Raw genomic sequence first — 17,982 nt, forward strand, 5'->3', positions numbered from 1 at the left:
CCCTTTTAGGCTGTTTTACTCATTATTCAACATATAGGAGAGCTGGTTGGAGCTTTGGGAGTTGCTACAGGGCTGGTTGCTTGCTTCCCGGACTCAAACAAGCTTGGACAACGATCCCCACACTCTTCTAAAGGGCTGGTTGGTAAATTTCAGACCTGCAATTTCTGGTTATTGCGAGTTTTGGGCTGGTTACAGGTGTCCAAAGTCAACTTGGACAGTACAGGACAGCTCTAGGGACCTCCACAGGGCTGTAGGACCCTTTACAGGTGGATTTCTCGCGACAAAAAGTTGCTGTTTTGGACTGGTTATTGCACAAAACAGGCCGGACAGCAATGGAATATGTGAGCATGGATGTGTCTCAAGGATTCCTGGTATAGCAGGTGTTTAGGGCAAGCATTGGGGACACTTGCTCGCGGAGAACACAGGTTTCTGGATCAGTTTCTTGCGTGGAAACAGGGCCTAAAGATCCATTTACATCTTGTGCAGGGCGGAGTACCTGTGAGGATTGTGATACTCTTGTGCAGGGCGGATGTACCTGTGAAGAGGCTTGTGCAGGGCGGATGTACCTGTGTGTAGGGCGGATGTACCTACAGATTCTCTTGTTTGAAATGTATTCATTCATAATGTATTTGGAAGAATCAGGTGCAGGCTGGTGGTGAATCCCCAGGCACCCATAATCTTGTACTTTGCAGACTCTTTTGGTAATATAACCTGAAGGGGGGGGGGTCAGCCTATCATCGGCCCCTTTTTGTGGTGTACTGTCATTTTCAGCTTTGTGGTTGTAATGCTCAAGTGTTAAGTGCTCAGAATCTTGTTCACATTTATACGATTCCAATACACGCGTCCGCCTCCCGTTACATTGGTATCAGAGCTCAGTTTTTCCCCTCATTGGAAAACGGTCTGAGGCTTGGAATCATAACTGGTGACCTGATTTGAGTGTCATGGACAGCCACATTTCTGACAGTGTGGAGAACACACAGGACCGTGAATTTCATGGTACAAGGGATGCAAGAGATGCTGCAGGCAATGATGTCTATGGAGATGCAGGTACTCATGACACTATGCATTCTGATTTGGAATCTTTGAGGCGTGAAGTGCGACGCTATAGGGCTGAAACCGAAGAGCTCAGGTCATTGAAAAATGACCTGGATGTACAAAGGGTGTTGGCTGCGAAGGCAAAGGCTTCGGTCCATGAAGTCACTTTTGAAGCAATTGCAAAGGAAATGGATGTTGAGAAACCCCAAGAGCTTGCACTTGCATACCTAATGGTTAAGGGTGATGTATACACCGAAGCAGATGGTAGATTGGCTTTCAAGAAGCCACCCCTCATGGCTGCCCGTGGTGGTGCACATGATGCACAACAAGCAGGAAGAGCACAACAAGTGCCAAATGCTGAAAGGACAAGAGTCCCTGGTGCTAGGCTTGATGCAGGTCAAGAGAAGAGTAAGGATGAGGGATCCTCTACTCATTCCCGCTTTGCTCCAAGAAGACATATCCGTTCTCGTGTTGAGCTTTCCACTCATTCGGAGAGTGTGGCTCAAGAGAGAACGAAGAGGGATCGTGAATCTTCATCGCGGCATCATCACCATGGAGATGAACAGGATGTACATAGGGATGCACATAGAAGGAAGAAGCCTCGAGAGTTCAAGTCCGGTGACAAGGATGTAAAGTTTGAAAACTTTCAGGGACGGATGGACTCTACCAAAGCACTTGCTTTCATTAGACAGTTTGAGATAGCTTTTTGCAATGAAGACTTTTCGGAAAAGTCTATGCTCAGGCATGTGGGAATGCATCTCAAGGATACGGCAAGTGATTGGTGGCTTGCAAAAATACTTGATGGAAGTGCTGCCCCAACTTGGTCTTCTTTCAAAATTCAGTTTTATGATCAATTCTTACCACCAAACTTTGCAAAGGATGTACGCAAGGAGTGGGATTGGCTGTCCCAAGATGAGGGAGAGTCCGTTGCTTCATACATAGCAAAGTTTTGGAAAGTCCTTCTCAAGGTTACTCCCTTCATGAAGATTGGAGAGGACGAGAAGAAGAGAAAGTTTGAATCGGGGCTCCATCACATTATCCAACAAAGCTTGGGAGTGTACCCAAATAAGACCATACAAGAGCTTATACACTCAACCATGATTGCGGAGAACTTGCACATGAAAGCACCCACAAATAAGCCATTTGCAGGTCAAAACAAGAGCAAATTCAGGGCTGGATATGACCAGAAAAAGGGTGGACAACCACCTAAGAATGCTCCCAAAGATGGCCGAGATGCAAAGGATGACTCCGAAAAGAAGCCGAGGGGTAAACGCCACAATTTTGGGCTCTCAAAACAGCAATTGGAAGAGTACAGGAAGGCTGGAAAATGCTTTAAGAGTGGCAGTAAAGATTATATATATCCTAAATGCCCACAGAATCCTAAGAATGCTGAGCCTAATGTGGAAAAGCCTCTTGTGAATGTTGTACCCGATGTGCAGGGTAATACAGGGCATGAGCCCAAGAGTAGAGTCATATGCAAGGCTTGGGGCAAATTGAAGGATCAGCCCATTTTGTTTCTTTTTGATGATGCTTCCACAGATAACTTTATATCCGTACAGATGGTTGCCGCCATAGGTCTCAATGTGGAAGACATGGGAATGCAAATGAATGCAGATGCCGCCTTTGAGGGCAAACAGGTTGATGTAACTCCAGTCATTGGTAAGCTCCGTGTACATATACAGGACTACCTCGACCATGAGAGCTTTTTAGTGGCTCCTCTTACAGGTTGTGATGTTTTGTTGGGGATGCCCTGGCATCACCGTTTAGAGCCTAATAAGGCTTACAAAGAGAAGAAAATCAGCTTTGTACATAGAGGCCGTGAGTACTCTATAGATGCTGGTACTACTGGAAGTACCATACCTCTTGTAAGCCATGTACAAATTAATAAGGCAATAAAGAAATCAGCTTGTTCGTACTTGGTTTTTGTACGTGATACCATTGAACATTCTAGTGTTGATGTTAGTACATTAGATCAAGACAAGCTTAACGTTTTGAATGAGTTCAAAAATTGTTTTGCGAATGCTTTGCCAGCAAGGTTGCCACCCGAGAGGCCGGAAGATCATTGCATAGATCTAATTCTCGGTAGCTCTCCACCTAATAGGCCACCATACAGGGTGAGTGCTAGTCAACAAGAAGAGATTATGGCACAGGCGAATGAACTTTTGGAAAAGGGTTTGATTCGGCCTAGTTCCTCGCCATATTGCTCGCTGGTACTTCTTGTTCAAAAGAAGGATGGTACTTACAGGATGTGTGTTGATTACCGTGCCCTCAATAAGATAACCATCAAGAATCGGTTTCCGATTCCGCGCATTGATGACATCTTGGACAAGCTTGAAGGTTCGGCATGTTTCAGCCGAATAGACCTCAAGAGTGGGTATCATCAAGTGAGAGTGGCACCTCAAGATGTACACAAGACTGCATTTAGGACAGCCTTTGGTCTTTATGAGTTTTTAGTGGTGCCTTTTGGCCTTACAAATGCACCCGCTACCTTTAACAGGATGATGGACAGGGTGTTCAGAAAGCATAGAAAGTTCACGGGTATATTCTTTGATGACATTATTGTATTCTCAAAGAATGAAGCCCAACATCGTGAGCACCTGGCTATTGTGTTTAAAGAGCTTAAGGAAAATCAGCTCTACATAAATGCAAAAAAGAGTGAATTCTTCCTCCCAGAGATTCACTATCTTGGTCACATTGTATCAAAGGATGGTGTGCGCATGGATCCCGCAAAGATACAAGCCATGCAAGAATGGCCAGAGCTGAAATCAGTCCATGAAGTGAGGAGCTTCCTTGGTTTATGTGCTTACTACAGGAGGTTCGTCAAGCATTTTGCTTTCATTGCCGCTCCGTTACATGAGTTAACGAAGAAGAAAGCAATCTTTAAATGGACACAAGAAGAGAGAGATGCCTTTCAAAAGTTGAAGAGTGCAATCATCTCGGGACCGGTACTCATTATTCCGGATTTGCACAAACCTTTTATGGTGGAATGTGATGCATGTGGGGACTGCATAGGGGTTGTTTTGAACCAAGAAGGACATGCCATTGCCTATGAGAGCAGACGCTTGCAACATGCAGAGCTTCACTTATAGGTTTATGAGAAGGAGTTGTTGGCTGTAATTCATGCCTTTACTATTTGGAAACACTATCTTTTAGGGGCTGATTTTATGGTCAAAACTGATCATCAAAGTTTGAGATACTTTTTGACTCAAAGTAAGCTCTTAGAGAAGCATATGAGATGGGCAAATTTCCTCTCAATGTTTCATTTTCAGATTTTACACACTCCAGGGAAAAAGAATGTGGTGGCAGATGCCTTATCTAGACGACCACAGGTTCATGCTATTACAGTTGCATACCATGAGGACTTATCGGATATGCGTAATACTTATCATCTGGATGAGGATTTTGTACATGTATGGGCTGATTTGCAAGAGGGTATTGCTGTCCCATCTTATGTCATAAGAGATGGATATCTCATGATGCAAAATCGTATGTGTGTGGTAAAGAACCTTCGCCATAAGGTTATGGATGAGTGCCATGCTCCTCCATATGGAGGTCATAGAGGCATTTTGGCCACAGCACAAGCTTTAGAGAGGTATTTCTTTTGGCCAGATATTCGCAAGGATATTGAAGCATATGTACGTGAATGTATGGTATGTCAAAAGGTCAAGTTTGACCGACATAAAGCACCTGGATTGCTTCAGCCTTTGCCTATACCAAATGAACCATGGGAAAGCATTGCTATGGATTTCATTATGGATTTGCCAAGGACGCCACAGGGAAATGATGCTATTTGGACCATCATTGACAAGTTTAGCAAGCAGGCACATTTCATTCCCGTGTGCAAGACAATAAAGCCAGATCATATGGCTAGGATTTTTTTGGCACAGATATTCAAACACCATGGCATGCCTAAATCTATTGTGGGGGATAGAGATCCTAGAACCACAAGCTTATTTTGGCGCGCATTGTTTGACAATATAGGTACAAAGCTGAACTTCTCATCAGCTTACCATCCACAGACAGATGGGCAAAGTGAAATAGCAAATTCCAAATCGGATTGGGAGAAGTATTTACCACTTGTGGAGTTTGCCTACAACAATACGGTACATACTTCTACGGGCAAGGCGCCCTTTGAGATTATCTATGGCAAGGTGGTACTACCACCCATCCTTCGTACAAAGGATGAGATTTTTGCAGCAGATGAGTATGTCAGAGACTTGGATACTGCATTTGCACAGGTACGGACAGCCATAGAGAGGTCTCAAACCAAGAATAAAAAGGCAGCTGATAAGCATAGAAGGGATGTACAATTCAAACAAGGTGATTGGGTCTTGCTGAAATTTGAAAAGGCACGCCTTCGGAAGAGGCCAGGGAAAGAGGAAAAGTACCCTAAGCTTTCCAATAGGTACTATGGACCTTTTCAGATCTTGGAGAAGATCAATGATGTTGCATTTCGGCTTGTACTCCCAGATCATTGGAACATGCATAATGCTTTTCATGTGAGCCTATTGAGGCCTTATGTGGGACCAACACCATTAGAGCCGGTTTTGGAAGACCCACCCGAGGTGGATGAGCTGGAAGAGATTCTTCAACAAGGAACGAAAGCTTGCGGGAGGCAAACTTCTTCGTAGGTACCTTGTGAAGTTCAAGAATTATTCAGCTTTGGATGCGAAATGGATGGATGAGGCCTACTTCGAGGATTACCCAGATCTTTTGAAGGCCTATCTGGAGGCTTTTCAGTTGCGGTCAACTGATTAGAAGCCGGGGGGAATGTCACAAACCCCTATATTCTAGGGACATGCGGATGCGTGTCAGGCCTAGAAACATGCGGATGCATGTATGTATTATACCTGGGCATGTGTATGGATCATATGAGTGGATGCATATGAGTCCAAGGACATGGCAGGACATTTGTAGATTTTCGGGCGGTGCTCGTGTGGATTCCGGCCATGCACACATGGTGTGTTATGATGGCAGGCGGAATATTTTCAAGTACAAGAATGATGATAGGTGGTTCTCCAAGTTTACATGTGCACAATGCATAAATGATGCATGCCATAACTTTATTTTACTTTGTGTGACATTGTCTTGTTGCCTGGACAATGCTTGTTATTTTGGCTTGTGAAGTCCGAGGGACCGGGGACGCCCGGGCACCTTGTGGACACGTGTGTGCACTCCTGTTTGGGCCTAAAACTGTGGGCTTATGGGTTTTGCAGGTGGTAAGTGTGTCCACACTCAATTTACAGCTTACTTCATTTACTACTAAGGTTTATTGGTTTGCAGGTCCACACTCATTAATAAGTGGCCGGACAACTTATAATGCGTTCGCATTTGGTTGGACCAAAATTAATGAAGTCCGGACAGCTTATGGCCATTTCCCATTTGGTTGGACCTAAACTTATAGAAACAGGACAAATGGAGCACTATGGGCTGGACACCTACCTGGACACCTTATGGGGACACATGTCAGCCAGCATGTGTACCCACCAGGCCCCTGAGGTGGCACCTGAAAAAGGCGCCTCCCTCAAGAGGCCCTTTTAGGCTGTTTTACTCATTATTCAACATATAGGAGAGCTGGTTGGAGCTTTGGGAGTTGCTACAGGGCTGGTTGCTTGCTTCCCGGACTCAAACAAGCTTGGACAACGATCCCCACACTCTTCTAAAGGGCTGGTTGGTAAATTTCAGACCTGCAATTTCTGGTTATTGCGAGTTTTGGGCTGGTTACAGGTGTCCAAAGTCAACTTGGACAGTACAGGACAGCTCTAGGGACCTCCACAGGGCTGTAGGACCCTTTACAGGTGGATTTCTCGCGACAGAAAGTTGCTGTTTTGGACTGGTTATTGCACAAAACAGGCCGGACAGCAATGGAATATGTGAGCATGGATGTGTCTCAAGGATTCCTGGTATAGCAGGTGCTTAGGGCAAGCATTGGGGACACTTGCTCGCGGAGAACACAGGTTTATGGATCAGTTTCTCGCGTGGAAACAGGACCTAAAGATCCATTTACATCTTGTGCAGGGCGGAGTACTTGTGAGGATTGTGATACTCTTGTGCAGGGTGGATGTACCTGTGAAGAGGCTTGTGCAGGGCGGATGTACCTGTGTGTAGGGCGGATGTACCTACAGATTCTCTTGTTTGAAATGTATTCATTCATAATGTATTTGGAAGAATCAGGTGCAGGCTGGTGGTGAATCCCCAGGCACCCATAATCTTGTACTTTGCAGACTCTTTTGGTAATATAACCTAAGGGGGGGGGGGGGGGGGGGGGGTTCAGCCTATCATCGGCCCCTTTATGTGGTGTACTGTCATTTTCAGCTTTGTGGTTGTAATGCTCAAGTGTTAAGTGCTCAGAATCTTGTTCACATTTATACGATTCCAATACACGCGTCCGCCTCCCGTTACACCATGCATGCTACAGTCATCTGGTGAAGGTAACATATCATTCATAAGCATTTTCAGCATACTTACATAGCTTAGAACAGTCCACCGCAGTCCTTTCTTAGCCTCAGGTGTGCAGCCCTTCCTCATGCCCTTGGGAAGAGTGCATATGCTCGAGATCAGTTCATTGAGGTGTTTCTACAGCCATGTACAGTTAAGCTAGGCTTCCGATCCTCTGAGATCTTGCGTTTGGCTTATCTACAGTCCACAGTCATTCTCTCTAAAGTAATAAAGCAAATACTATCTCGGTAACGGGATAGGAGGCCCTTCATGTCAGAATCGTGTATGCGGAAGCTTAACACACGCAGTGAGAGAGAGAGAGAGAAGTTGACGCAGAGAGAGAGAGAGAGAGAGAGAGAGAGAGAGAAGAGTTGACGAAGAGCTTGAACTTTATTAGCAATGAACTGATTGAGAAAATACAATGGTGGGCATGGGTATTTATACCCTTATGCTGGAACTGGCCGACCCAAAAGCATGAAATAAATAAATAAATAAATGCCTTTGTTAAACCCTGTTCCCACATGAGGTACAACTTTTAACACCCTCTCTGTAGCTCATAGTGGACATAGATGAAGAAACCAAGTCGATGCAGATGCAACCATGGACACCTCAGTACCGGCCGGATACCGAATACATCTCGAAAAATGCACCAAACAACCTGTCTCCTCAAGGAATGCCATCTTGAGCTTCAGCTGCCACATAGAATAATGAATTGCAGACAACTCCACATCCATGATCCCCCATTCGTTGAACTGCGAACACATCACATTCAAAAAAAATCCTCTGAACCTTGAACTGTTGACACACGACGCCCAAAATTCTGCTACACAATGAACCAGGAACTCATCCCATCCATAGTCTGCTACCAATGAACTACGAACACATCACGTCCATAGATTTGTCAAGCTGTTCCATGCCAGATGCATGTGCCTTGAACTCCGACACACGGGTCCAAATCACCTGTTTGAGAGCTCAGAATAGCCCTCTCTTCCACTCACGTACCTCTCTCTGGCTGAAGCATGTGGTGGAACTGTTATACAACTAGAATGCAGAATCCTTAGCCAATGTGGCTTGGACCACATAAGCTCGATTATGGAATTCCAATTCCTTTCTAGTATCACTGTCACGATTGTCTGCCTTCTGTCTTCCTCTAGCTTGGAATGTTTGCTCCGAATCTTCCATTGAGTTGGATGCATACACTTTACCTTGGGACATTAATATTGTCTCATCATCTTCTTTGGAGACTATATCATGTTCCTGAAGAAGCTTTCTAAAGATCAAAGTAGCCACCTGTAGACTGGATAACATGATGAATGTTGTGTGGTTCATAGCCAATAGCTCATAATGGATGATCTTTGCCTTCATTGGATATGACTCTAGGATCAAATCCCTATGCGCAAAATCCATTCCATCAAGCTTGTTTTGTTTGATGACCTCGGAGGTGAGCGATGGAAGCTCGATGAATGACTTCTTGGGATTAGAGCACCTTAGGGAAGCTAATGCATAAGCAGTAGTAAGGGCCTCATTGCCGATCCAGCTAAGCACATTGCTACCATAGTGATAGAAAGGGTGGCATTCCCAAGCGCCAGTAGCCTTGTCCTGCCGGCGCACAAGCTCCTGCTCTGCTGTTCTCGTGAGCCCCTCTGCCAGGCCACACAGAGAGCATGCCCGAATGCGCATAGCTCGCTCTCTTAGCCTCTCCTCCAGCGCCCTCCTTATCGCACTCTTTCCATCAAAGTGCTCTTTACAGCCGTGCACCAGCCTGGCCATACTCAGCAGAAACAAAAAAAAAACGCTACACGCGAGCTGCCCTCTTCTTTTGCAGGAGCCAAGCACTCGACTCGAGCTGCTGCTCCCGCTGAGCCGACTCCACGCTCCACGCGAACTGGTGGTCCAGGCGCTCTGTCCTCCTCGCGAGCACCCGACACGCTCTGCCTCCTGCACAGCCTGCGCTTGCTCTGCACTCTTCCCTAGACGTTGGCTTCGTGTTATGCTTGCCTCTAGACTTCTCACGTCCGTGCTATGCACGCCATGCAGGCTGGTAGTCAGCTCCCTACGTTGCGCTGCACCTCTTCTCTTCCGTGCCGAGGTCACGAGCTTTCCAGCTGAGAAAACGCAGCCCTTTGCCTTCCTTCTCCTTCTGCTCCTTGCGTACAGCCGAGGATCAAGAGCTCAGCTCTGATACCATGTCAGAATCGTGTATGCGGAAGCTTAACACACGCAGTGAGAGAGAGAGAGAGAAGTTGACGCAAAGAGAGAGAGAGAGAAGAGTTGACGAACAGCTTGAACTTTATTAGCAATGAACTGATTGAGAAAATACAATGGTGGGCATGGGTATTTATACCCTTATGCTGGAAATGGCCGACCCAAAAGCATGAAATAAATAAATAAATAAATGCCTTTGTTAAACCCTGTTCACACATGAGGTACAACTTTTAACACTTCATTGGGTAATTTGGGACCCAACTTGGTGTACAGTTCTCATATCTCTCTCTCCTCTCTCTTTAAAGTTTGAAGTATTAAAGTGGATTGCTAAACTCTCGAAACTCAGGATACAGAAGACGGTGTGAGCATTTGTGTGACAGGATCCTCCAATACGAAGACTTCCGCTGCATATTACATTGGTATCCGATTCAGCTTGTCCACACACACCGTATCCTAGCGTGGGGGCATCCTTGGATGGTTAGATTGCGTTCCGGTACGACCACCGACTTCAGCATCATGTCTACAGAAGAGAGTACTCATGAGTCGGAAGACCTCTCCCCCAAAGGAGACCATGCTCTTCCGTCTACAACAGATACCATAGCTCTTCTTAGAGCTCAGAACCAGCTGCTCATGGAGCGTCTCCAACTCTTGGAGGCAGCAGCAGCACGTCCTTCTCCGCCTCCAGCAGCACCCGACTACATCTCCCTCTTCTTTCAGATGGAACAACAAAGGAGAGAGGATGAGGCCCGAAGGAGAGAAGAACAAGTAGAAGCAGAAGCAAGAAAGCAACAAGAAAAAGTAGAAAGACTATGAGGAAGCCCAATGCAGGATCGACGAAGACCGGCGTCAGGCTGAACTCGCCGCTCGAGAACACCAATGTGAGCTTGATCGAGAACGTATGTTACTCGAGCACCAACGGGAAAAAGAGGCCATACACTTGAGGTATCAGCATCTCTCCTCAGTATCCCCTAGCCATAGGTGTCACCAGCCCGCAGTCCGTAGCATCAACCACCGTCTTTCACAGTCAACCAAACTTCAGTAAGTATGATGGTAAGTGTGATCATTCAGCAGTTAATCAATTCGTTCATTAGTTTAATGCTCATTTTCCACTAGCTAGGATCACAGACCCACAAGATAAAGTCCACGTAGCGGCTCCCCATCTCACTGGTGAGGCAGTCACTTGGTAGCAACATTGGTCTAGTCTTCATATAGACCAAACCACAGGTGTCACAGCCTTTGACTGGGACATCTTTGTCTATGACCTAAAGACCAGATTTCTCCCACCCCAGTACACGATCGGTTTGGCAGATGAGTTCTGTGGACTCAAACAGAACGGATCCCCCGTGCTTCAGTTTTCCGGCAAGGTTATCACTTTAGCATAGCAGTTACGGCTATCTGCGGAGGCCAAGATGGAACAATTCATTCGTGGATTGGATCCTAACATTTGGTTCACAGTTCCTAACTTTGAACCTAGTACATATGACCGGGCTCTGACTCTCGCTTAGAATGAAGAAATGAAGATGAATGGAGGCAAGCCCAAGCAGTCATCACAGTCCAGTACCAAACCCCAACAGGGGAAGGGTAATTCGTTTTCTAAAGACACTAAGACAGACAACAGTCCTAGCTCTAGTTCAGGGGATAAGGAATCCAAGCCTAAGAAAACCCCTGAGGAAAAGGCTAAAGCAGGCATCACTGGAGGCTATTTTTCTCCAGAGGAGCAAAGACAGTATCAGTCAGAAAAACGATGTTTTTTCTGTCATACCATTGGGCATGGTAAGGATTGTTCAAAAAGGCAAGCGGAGCAAGCCTCCAAAGAGCCTTCTGCCACAGTTGCCGCAGTATCTCCCACTCCTCCAGACCCGCCTGCTACCACCAATGCGGTTCAGATCTTACCTTCTATGCATCCCATGCCATCCGTGGTACTTGCTGCTAAGCAGGAGGGTGAGGCAACAACCACAGAAAAGCTTGATTCGAGCTTATGGCTCTGCCAAGGGCCGACAGTTCATAATCCTTTTTAACATGGGCAATTCTGAGGACGCCATCTCTCCCCAGTTGGCTACCAACATGAGCTGTACCTTAGTGCCCTATCATTTGGAGGTAGACGGGTTTACACTTGGTCTCCGTACCCATATATCTCAACAGGCACAATAGTTTTCTTTTCAAGTTCAAAAGGCCTCATCCAGCGAGATTTCATTGTCTCCTCTTTTGGGGTGTGACATGATCTTAGGAATCCAGTGGCTTCGTCAGTATGAACCTATTCCCAATTAGGGGCAGGACACCTTTATCATCTCTAAAGGTTTTCTTGAGCCTGTCATGATTCGGGGAGATGGGAGCATTCTTGGCGTTCCTATGATTTCTCATCTCCAGGCCTGACGACCCCCAATTGTTGGCAGACTACTTGGAAGCCATGAACTTGCCGCCAAGCTAAGCAGGAGGGAATGTCACATGCACTCTGCATTCAGTGCATGGTGACAAGATGGCTCATCATCAGCAGTGCAACATTTGTACATTATTAGAACCCAGTAGGATGATATTTGTCGTACGCCGTGACCCCATTGTACATCCTCAGTCCAAGATAAGTCAGGCACGAGCTACGTAGGTCACTCCTCAGCCTTAGCAGGTCAGTCAGTCAGTCAAGTCCCTTAACCCACTTGCAGAGAATCATTCATGCATGTAGAGTCAGTAGAAGCCTTAGGGTTTGCATCAGAAAGCACTCTGTATTTTGCATAACATGCATTCATATGCCTGTGCATCATTTAGAACATCTCAGAAGCCTTAGGAAATTTACTAGGATTTATCTGGTATTTTTCCAATATTTTATGGTATTTATTTAGCATTTAATGTCATTTATAAACATAAAGTTTATTAAGTAAATGACCAGCCAACTTGACCAACCCTTATCTAGTATAAATAGGCTTGCATAGGGCTTAGTTCTTCATTCAGTCTTCAGAAAGCTAGGCGCCTTCATCCTCAGCATTAGGAGCATCCCCGCCTTTAGCTTAGACTAATCCAGCCCTTCTGGAGCTTCTGCGTTAGCTTCTCAACACTCCTCGAGCCTGCGTTTTGCTTCAGCATCCCCTGCAGTTTAATGCAGCACATCAGCAGGCTCATATAGCAGTTCAGTAGCTCGTTCAGTCCCTTGCAGACCTAGGCGCAGCATACAGCCCATAGGCGCCTGCATTCAGGCCCCAGTTCAGCAAGTACCTCTGCGTTTTGAGCATATATCACAGCCAGCAGCTGTCTAGGCCAGTTCAGTCCTGCGTTTGCAATTCTACAGCAGTTTACCTCGCGTTTCAGCCCTACAGTAGTGCCTCTGCCTTCTATGCATCATCCATGCATGCTACAGTCATCTGGTGAAGGTAACATATCATTCATAAGCATTTTCAGCATATTTACATAGCTTAGAACAGTCCACCGCAGTCCTTTCTCAGCCTCAGGTGTGCAGCCCTTCCTCATGCCCTTGGGAAGAGTGCATAGGCTCGAGATCAGTTCATTGAGGTGTTTCTACAGCCGTGTACAGTTCAGCCAGGCTTCCGATCCTCCGAGATCTTGCGTTTGGCTTATCTACAGTCCACAATCATTCTCTCTAAAGTAATAAAGCAAATACTATCTCGGTAACGGGATAGGGGGCCCTTCAGTGGGTAATTTGGGACCCAATCTGGTGTACAGTTCTTATCTCTCTCTCATATCTCTTTAAAGTTTGAAGTATTAAAGTGGATTGCTAAACTCTCGAAACTCAGGATACAGAAGACGGTGTGAGCATTTGTGTGACAGGATCCTCCAATACGAAGACTTCTGCCCCATATTACAGATGGGGTGGCTCCGGGCGGAGTTCTGATATGTTGGTAGAGGCTCGTAGATTGGGCGGAGAGGGGGCGCTGTCGTTGGTGACAGTCCACCTTTTGAAAGTAACACGGCATGCCCTGCTGCTGTCCGAGCATGACCCTCCGGCCATCCGTCCGAGTGTAAAAATGAGTAACTCATTAATGAGCCGCATCACCTGGGATCTGCTGATGCCGCTGCTTGGATTCAAGCATCCAATGGCCCTAACCCGCTGGCCTCTCTCTGCTGTCGATCCCACCTCCCCCCCCCCCCCCCCCCCCCTCTTAAATGTCCCATGTCATTTAGTCCCGAGGCGAGGCTAGTGCAGTGAACGCATGTGACAATCAGAAAGTACTTTTTACTCATCTATGCAGTTTGAGTGGGATACTAGTAAAATTATGAAGGATGGTCTTTTATTTCATTGATGGCTAGTTAAACTCATTGCTTTCTACAATGAACCTCAGAATCTGAATCATCACCTGAGTATTGCAACATTTTGACTGGTAAAAGCTGCATGACAACCTCCTTGCATTTGATTTTATCTGGTAGATTTACAACCGATTGATATTTTTCAACAAAATGTAGCATTTTTTCGTGGCCCACAGGAGCTATGGTTCTTGCTGATCGTGGCGTTTGTTGTATTGATGAGTTTGACAAGATGTCTGCTGAGCACCAGGTTTGTGCTTGATGTGCTGCAGAGTTTAGCCACACTCTATTTCCTTCAGATGACCAGTTGCTTTCTCTTTGTTTCAGGCATTGTTAGAAGCTATGGAACAGCAATGTGTGTCTGTTGCCAAGGCTGGACTAGTTGCTAGTCTATCAGCTCGGACTGCTGTGCTTGCAGCAGCCAATCCAGTTGGTGGCCATTACAAGTATGTTCTGCCAGCATAACTGTACTGGTATAGCCACTCAAGGTGTTTGGGATAAAGCTTTTCATGATAAGTTTGTGCAGTCAGCTTTTTATATATGCTATTCTAGACCTTACTAGAGATGGATGTTCTCTTTAACAGCCGGTCCAAAACAGTAAATGAGAATTTAAAGATGAGTGCAGCGCTGCTATCACGATTTGACCTTGTTTTCATCTTATTGGACAAGCCAGATGAGCTTATGGACCAACGTCTTTCTGAACACATCATGGCTGTAAGCAAATATATATTTTAGACTCCAATGCATGACGTCAGAGCGAGTAATTTCAATTGTGAGTGGATGTGTACATAAAGGAAAAAGCACCTCATAAAGTTCTTAGCATTTTTAAGTCTGATAAAATCTTGTTCATGCTCCAGCTTCATGCAGGTTCGGAAGAACGTTACAATGCTGCCAAGCATTCTTGTAAGTTTCCCTTTAAGTTTCTATGCTTCCTCTGCTTGGCCTCAAATCTTCTCTTAATCATTTGTTTCTTGTGGTTTATTTGAAAAGATGTATTTTGTTTGTTGCTTGAAGTGAATCGAGCTGCAAATCAAAGCAATGGTGGGAGGGGATCCACTCTAGCTGCTAGGCTGAAACTAAACCATCAAACTGACCAGGATTTCTCGCCATTACCAGGGCCTCTTCTAAGAAAATATGTTGCTTATGCGAAGCAATATGTCTTTCCAAGGTTTCCTAGCTAACTCTCTTAATTGTAATCTCTGACTAATTTGAGGTGGAGTGATCAAACATGTGCTGATGACAATAATATAATGTATACCATTATCCTTTCAAATTAACAGTGACAGGACTATCGAGGCATGTGTGCAGGATGTCTGATGCTGCTGCGAAAGAGCTGGGTGAGTTTTATCTGGAGCTAAGAAAACATAGCCATAGTGCTGATGGCACACCGATTACAGCAAGGCAATTGGAAAGCCTTGTGCGCCTTGCAGAGGCCCGTGCACGCCTGGAGCTGAGGGAAACAATCACTCAGCAGGATGCCAAGGTGTGCTGCTTGATTTATGCAGCAGCATCTGTGATTTGAAGTTCCAATCAAAAACTTTCTTTCTTTGATGATACTAATATGGACAGGACGCAGTGGAGATTATGAAGGAGTCTTTGTATGATAAATTGGTGGATGAGCATGGTGTCGTGGACTATGGGCGGAGTGGTGGAATGAGTCAACAGAAAGAAACCAAGAGATTTCTAAATGCTCTTCAACGGCAGTCAGATCTGCAACAAAAAGCCTCTTTCACTTTGAGTGTATATGGCTCTTTTGTCCTGTAAATTTTGTGAAACAATAGTGTTGCATGTCTCAAAGCAATCTATTGGATTAATTGTCATGTAGCTTTTCTCTCTCACCCTTTGCAGGAGTTATGCTGCCTTGCAGATGACATTGACTTGCGGGTTCCTGACATTGATGCCTTCATAGAGAATTTAAATGATGCTGGCTATCTTCTGAAAAAGGGACCCCGAACATATCAGGTTGTCTTCACAATGCATGCTACCTTTGTCCTTAGAAGCTTAAAAAACCCTAAAAGTGGGACTGTGTTACCTAATACCTACCCACGTGAATGATCTTCCACATCACGGTTGAAATTGCGGGCAAAATAAGTCTAATGCATAAAACCCGCACTTTCCCTGGTATGGAGAACGAATCGACTCCCTGCTGCAATTTTGGACTTTTTAATGTTCTAACAAATGAGCGATTATGTCACCTCGGTCATCATCATGCATGGATCTCTTCCTGTTGTGCTAACTTAAGGGCAGCAGTAGTGAAGGAAAGGTCTGTGCTGAGCATCTTACCTGGCTATTGCAGGTACTATCATCTTCATATGCTGGGACTCAACGTGGAAGCCAGATGAGATCTAGAGGTTAACAGCAGCATCCCTCTCGTGGAACTAAGTTGAGACTTGTGAAGCTTACACAAAGAAGCCAGAAGCTCGCAGATATCAATGGCACATCAATGTTCATGCGGAGACACCCTAAGGAAGCATCTGAAGTGCCTTTTCACTTCTCTGTTAAGATGGCATGCCGGTTTGGCCTGAAAGAGATGATTGGATTGAAAATTAGAGGTCGACTTATATGTTTATGAAGCGCAGAAATAAATCGTAAGCGTGTTTGAATTGTTGACCGTAATGCCAGATTAGATAGTAATTTCACTCTAGGAATTCTTGTTGGTCAACATTAAGCAGTCACATTGTACATATTATATAATTGCAGTCATCCATTGAAAGTGAGGTTGCCCAGTAAGAGCCCTACTTAACATAAAAATAAAATTGTAAAGCTCGGAAAGCACACACACTAAAGGCACTGTTTAGAGAACCTCACATACCTTATTTTCAATATTGTTCTCAGTTAGAATCTCTTGTTTAAATGTGTCTTGGATGTAAAGACAGATTTGAAGTAATATATATACTTACTATTGGTTCCAAAAAAAAGAAAAGAAATTGGGGGGTTAGAAAATTTGAGCCTTTGTGAAGGAAAGTGCTCTCATTAACAAATAAAAATTATATTTTATCGGAGGTGTGGCATGTGCGTGTGTTTGTCATTAACTTAGTGTTTGAGCGAGAGTTGTGGCATTTTTTGGTTTGTCTTGGTAGGCATTTTTTAAACAAGTTACAAACCATGGAGTGGTCATTTCAGAATGTATATGACAATTTTGTGTTGTTTCCTATAGCAAGCTTGTCCATATGTAGTCTATTTGTGTGTGATTTATTGTTGTATTTTTTGTTTAAGTGGTGTTATGTCATATTTTTTCATTGATTGCAATAAAAGATCTAGGGATAGAGATGAAGGTTGAACTCATGAGAAGGGCGTACCACCACATAGATCCACTCATCATAGGGAGTATCACTTAGACATGGGAAGTCTTCCATGACATAGCCATTAAAACTTGGGTCCAAAGCTCTAAGAAAGGTAACAATGTATACGTCAAAATGGTCAAAAAATATAATAGCTATCTAGCAATGTGACTTGTATAGCCACTTATCCTAAAATGTGTCCACATTGGTCCATGCCCAAAGCCTAGGTACCTCAACGTCAATGTGTACATGTGCTATTGGAAAGTAGCTTTGTTATAAACCATTTTCTCTTACAATGATTTTGTCCTTGAAATCGAAAGGTTGTCGTGTATAATAGACACGTACAATAGACTATATACAAAGCCAAAAAAATCACATGCAAAGCTAAATGTCAATGTTGACGTCGTCAAGGTGTATGACCCCTCTTGGATCAAATGGAAAGGAATGTAATGCAATGTCGATGACGAAGCTAATAATGCATCCTTCGGGTGAGGAAAGGATAACAAACTCCAGTCGATGATAAAGTTAACCATGTAATTGCTTGGATCCGAGCCATCTATAACTCTAGAGCAATGACTCGATGTTCCACTTGGGTTGATTGGAAGATCTAGGGAATCAAGATCGATGATGAAGCTAGTTGTGTCTCCACCAGGATCAAATGGATAGTCCATGGCATACATCACGGATCTTGTAGACCAATGTAGTAATAGCTCTTGGGTTGAAGGGAAAGCTCATACGTCCGTTCTCATGACGGGGGTATAAATTTGGCATTTAG

General features: G+C 44.8%; 1 protein-coding gene across 2 annotated transcripts in view; it reads left to right on the forward strand.

Annotated features, from left to right (window-relative positions):
- Positions 1 to 16,826, forward strand: part of MCM8 (minichromosome maintenance 8) — an 87,031-nt gene extending 70,205 nt beyond the window's left edge. The window contains exons 9-17 of one of the 2 annotated variants that reach the window (XM_086774902.1): positions 14,106 to 14,176; positions 14,254 to 14,372; positions 14,511 to 14,640; positions 14,784 to 14,829; positions 14,941 to 15,094; positions 15,235 to 15,409; positions 15,496 to 15,666; positions 15,775 to 15,888; positions 16,223 to 16,825. In XM_086774902.1, coding sequence (XP_086631028.1) covers positions 14,106 to 14,176; positions 14,254 to 14,372; positions 14,511 to 14,640; positions 14,784 to 14,829; positions 14,941 to 15,094; positions 15,235 to 15,409; positions 15,496 to 15,666; positions 15,775 to 15,888; positions 16,223 to 16,282 — 1,040 coding nt within the window. In that variant the 3' untranslated portion in view covers positions 16,283 to 16,825. Of the gene's footprint in view, positions 1 to 14,105; positions 14,177 to 14,253; positions 14,373 to 14,510; positions 14,641 to 14,783; positions 14,830 to 14,940; positions 15,095 to 15,234; positions 15,410 to 15,495; positions 15,667 to 15,774; positions 15,889 to 16,222 lie in introns of both variants that reach the window. The other variant, XM_086774903.1, reaches the window with a different exon arrangement.
- The last annotated feature ends 1,156 nt before the right edge of the window (positions 16,827 to 17,982 follow it).

Source organism: Cibotium barometz, chromosome 35 (assembly GCF_041138505.1).
Source record: "Cibotium barometz isolate CiBa-2024 chromosome 35, ASM4113850v1, whole genome shotgun sequence".
Taxonomy (NCBI): Eukaryota; Viridiplantae; Streptophyta; class Polypodiopsida; order Cyatheales; family Cibotiaceae; genus Cibotium; species Cibotium barometz.